The sequence below is a fragment of the Sinocyclocheilus anshuiensis genome, unplaced genomic scaffold (assembly GCF_001515605.1).
Source record: "Sinocyclocheilus anshuiensis isolate Anshui unplaced genomic scaffold, SAMN03320099.WGS_v1.1 scaffold479, whole genome shotgun sequence".
NCBI classification, from domain to species: domain Eukaryota; kingdom Metazoa; phylum Chordata; class Actinopteri; order Cypriniformes; family Cyprinidae; genus Sinocyclocheilus; species Sinocyclocheilus anshuiensis.
This window is the reverse complement of record NW_015551042.1, coordinates 428,787-433,190: the sequence shown is the minus strand read 5'-3', so window position 1 is coordinate 433,190 and position 4,404 is coordinate 428,787. Positions and strand designations below refer to the sequence as shown.

The window sequence follows — 4,404 nt, the reverse complement described above, 5'->3', positions numbered from 1 at the left end:
TCTGTGTGTGTCGCTGTGTGTTTCGTTGTGAAAGCGAAACTACTTTGTTTGGCCTTCACAACGAAAAACACAGCGGCCTAGCGTGAGGGGAAGCCCAGGCTTAGCATGCGCTGAGGCCGGGATAAAGTGAGCTGAGGCGGGCTGGATTCCTCTTCGTCCACGGTGAAAGTTGATGTATTCCCTCGGCGACCAGCACAGATCAGCTCCAGGCGTGACGAAGCGGATATCGTCCTCTTTTGGAAGACCAAACAAAGTAGTTTCGCTTTCACAACGCAGCACACAGCGTCTTCACGACATGGCTGCAGCGTCAACAATACTACAGCGAGAATAAAAGTTACGCCTTCTTTTTTGCGTGAACATTTGGGCGGCGTTATGCAAATCTTCCCACATCGTGACGTAGACATGTGGGGCGTGTTAGAACGAGCCGTTTTAGGTAGGTGTGGCTGACTCTTAACTTTTATAAAGAATATCTCTTTCGATTTGAGACTTTAGTCTTTGCAACTTTACAGATCTTCTTTATGCACCAAGAGCTTGTAACACTCCAAAGAGAAAGGAACAATTGAAATCGCATCATATGATCCCTTTAATATTTTGAAATGACGAATCGATATGTATAATATATTTTATTTTATATTTTCTGTTTTCACTTTAATTTTAGTTAGTTTCAGTCATTTTGTTTTTTTAGTTAATTCTTTTTATTAGTTTTATTATTTCTATATGTCTTTATAACATTTTATTCATTACTACATTGCATATTGTTAACATTTTTAAATTCATTAACATATAAAATATATTTAATTTTTATATTGTCTATAAAGTTATTAAATTGTATTTATTAGTTTTATTAGTTTAGTGCACAGTGTGTTCTTGCATATGTAATGGGCAGTGTTAATAATAATAGCTTATTTAACTATAATGTAATGTAAACAATAATGCATGTTTCTTTTTTTAATGTTTTGACTTAACTAAAAAGAAACAGAAATGTTATGAAAAGACCGCAGCAGATAATAAAATCACTTCAAATAAATTTAAAATAAAAAACTAAAAACCTAAATTTTAAGTATTAATACTTTAAATGGGCTTTTAATAGTACACATAGCTAATACAACTAAAACTATAATAGTATCGCAATGGCACTAAAATCAAACTAAGTGAATCTGGTCGTGAAGTTTTCCACGGTTTAAGAGAGCCATATAAAATAAGAAATATTAGACGAAAAATGAGAAATTAAAAACTTTAAATGACTAAAACCAAAATAAATGTAAACTAAATAGACATATTAAAATAAAATGAATAAAAATTAAAGCACATTAAAGGGTTAATTCACCCCAAAAATGATAATCTTGTCATTAATTACTCACCCTCATGTCGTTCCAAACCCGTAAGACCTTCGTTCATCTTCACAACACAAATTAAGATATTTTTGATGAAATCCGAGAGCTCTCTGACCCGCCATAGACAAAAATATCTTAATTTGTGTTGTGAAGATGAACGAAGGTCTTACGGGTTTGGAACAACATGAGGGTGAGTAACTAATGACAAGATTTTCATTTTTGGGGTGAATTAACCCTTTAAAAGAAATTAATAACATTAAAATAAACTATTAATCCAAAAATTAATAAAGACTATAATAGTATCTCAATGATACTAAAATAACTCATGATGGGTGGAGAAGCAGCAGGAGGACGTTAAACTGTTTCAAAACACTCGATCATATAAAGCCATCAGCGCTATAAGGTGAAACTAAAGCAATCAGGTCACGAAGTTTCCTCCGTTTGAGAGAGTCGTCGTCTCACATTCTGCACGCTTCGCTCTCCTCCTCTGAGCTCAGATTGATTTACTTCATGAGGGCTTTATAAATATAATCCACACCTGAGAACGGCCCAAGGCTTTGATGATCTCTTCTCTGGTGGATAAGCCGCTAATTTCACATTCGCAGCTCTGAATTGGAGTGAAATGGAAATGTGTGTCCAAGGAGAGACGGAGCTGGGACTTCATTTAAATAACTATTGCCTTCAGCTGAATTGTATAATGTAATGACATCTTTACCAACTCCCGCTGCTGCAGAACCAGAGTCGGGTGTCACAGGGATTCGCTTCAGGAACCAGCGGCTCAACCGCTCAACATGCATGACTGCTGGACGACAACTGAATCAGCTACAGAACACTGACAAATGATTCCTTTGAACTGAATCTTTAAAATGATTCGTGCATACATGACTCATGCAGTCTGTAGCACACAAACTTGTGTAGTTTGCACTACTTTTTTATGCATGGAATACTTGGATGACCTTTATTGTTAACTGAAACTAAAATAATAAAAAATCATCTTGACCGATTGAATTAAGGAGAAATAAAATATAAATATTAGATGGAAAAAAAAAAAAATGTAAAACTTAACTTCAAATGAAAACAGAAAATATAAAAATATTCTATATTATATACAAATATTTAAAAAATATATGAATAAAAACTATAGAAGTAAACATTTAAAAACTTAAAGCTGAAGCTAAAATTAAAACCAAAACTGAAAAAAATAAAGCTAAATATAAATCACAAAAAAACTATACAAAAGAGAAAAGCACAAAATAAAATTACTTAAACCTTAATCAAAGCACTAAAATTACTCAAAGTAAAATTAAAATAAATTAGAATGTTTAAATAGAAATTGTACAATAACAAACAAACAAATAAAAATAATAAAAAAAACATAAAAAGAAAAAAGCACATAAAATTAATTGTGCTTTTCAGCAGATTTCAAAAGATATAACTATTATATTTATTATAACATATTTAAAATACTGCACAAATAATTAAACCAACATAACATTTGGACTTTGAGTTATAATGTTTAATATTCAATATTGTATGCTGTATATATATTGATTTTATCATTATATATATGACAGAAGCATGTTGGATATAACTTTCTGATCTTCTGAATTTTAGGTTCCTGATGGCCTAGTTTGTGTCTCCAGAAGAAGCCGGTGAGGAAAAATTGGGCCAAAAAGCAAGAATATCATTACCTAATAATTTCCATGCAGGCAATTACAGCCGCTCTTCTGCTGCTGCGCCGGTGAGCTGAAGATAACTTTCTCTCATTAGCATGCTAATGTGCAAACAGCAGGGTGCGCTGGATCTTCAACATTTTATGACTCACCTCATTACACATTAATGAGATTTAAAAGTGAAGGCAAAATAAAAAATAACTTGTCTTTGTGAAGTTGGAGGGACGTGTTTGAATCATTAGCAGGTGAGTCGCTTCAAACGTAACGATTGGCTCTTACCCGGGTGAGGTGAATGACGCCCTGAGACGTCACAGAGCAGCCCATGAAGCCCACGAACTGCAGATCCGGACAGTTCTCCGCAAACGCCTGCACCGACTTATCCGTCACCTGACAAACACAGAGGAATAAACACCTCAAAACAATGAGACACAATCTGATAAACATTGCATGCATTATGTTTTCCCTGTAACTTGTACTTGAACCAGTTCTGGTGAAAAAAAGCCCTAATTTCAAACAAGCAATACAGGAGATGTCAAATGAATGAATGAAATTGTATATATTATATATGTATAAGGAAACAATTAGGAAATTATATATAAAACAAATGAAATCAAATAATACACACATATAAACAGCTCAGAAATTTATCAAAATATAAATATTAGATGAAAAATGTGTAAATAAGTCAAATGATACACACACAGCTCAGAAGTTAAAAAATAGATGATTAAAAACTTAAACAGAAATTAAAAACTGTTGAAATATTAATATTACTAAAAATAAAGCAAAATATAAATTTTTAAAATGAATTTAAAATGAAAGCACAAAAATATTAAAAACAAAAAGAAATGAAAAACTATAAAGATAAAAAAATTACAAAATATTAATAAAAACTTCGTATTTTTTCTTTTGGTGAGTGTAAAGAGCAAATTTACTTTGATCATTTGTATTGATCTTTAGCTCTAATATTTCTGAAATTAATAAAGATTGTGTTAAATGAAGCACAAAATGTACTGATGAATAAAAAACAGATACACAAATAACTTTTGACAAATGTGACAAAGATGTTCAAATGCAGAAACCTGTTCGGCATTCATTTCACTTCAAACACACTGAAATATGTTTTCTGTTCATCAATGATTCACTTCTGAATGTTTTGGACAATGATGACAATCATTATTGAAATTCCTGAACACACACACACACACACACACAATCACACAGAGAAGGACATCATATCAGACAAACATACAGAATTAATGAAACACAATTTACAGTTAACTGATTTACTTGAAAATTACTTGAAAATTCTGCTTTGGAATGAATGGGAGAATTATGGTCACAGTAATGAATTAAATGGTTCAACTTTGCATATATGTTATTGTAACACTCAGTCA

General features: G+C 32.1%; 1 protein-coding gene across 1 annotated transcript in view; it reads right to left on the bottom strand.

Moving 5' to 3' along the window:
- Window positions 1-3,112: 3,112 nt before the first annotated feature.
- The window catches only part of LOC107661528 (F-box/LRR-repeat protein 17-like), a 113,219-nt gene continuing 111,927 nt past the window's right edge, over window positions 3,113-4,404 (bottom strand). The window contains exon 6 of the mRNA XM_016451156.1: window positions 3,113-3,394. Coding sequence (XP_016306642.1) covers window positions 3,263-3,394 — 132 coding nt within the window. The 3' untranslated portion in view covers window positions 3,113-3,262. The remainder of the gene's footprint in view (window positions 3,395-4,404) is intronic.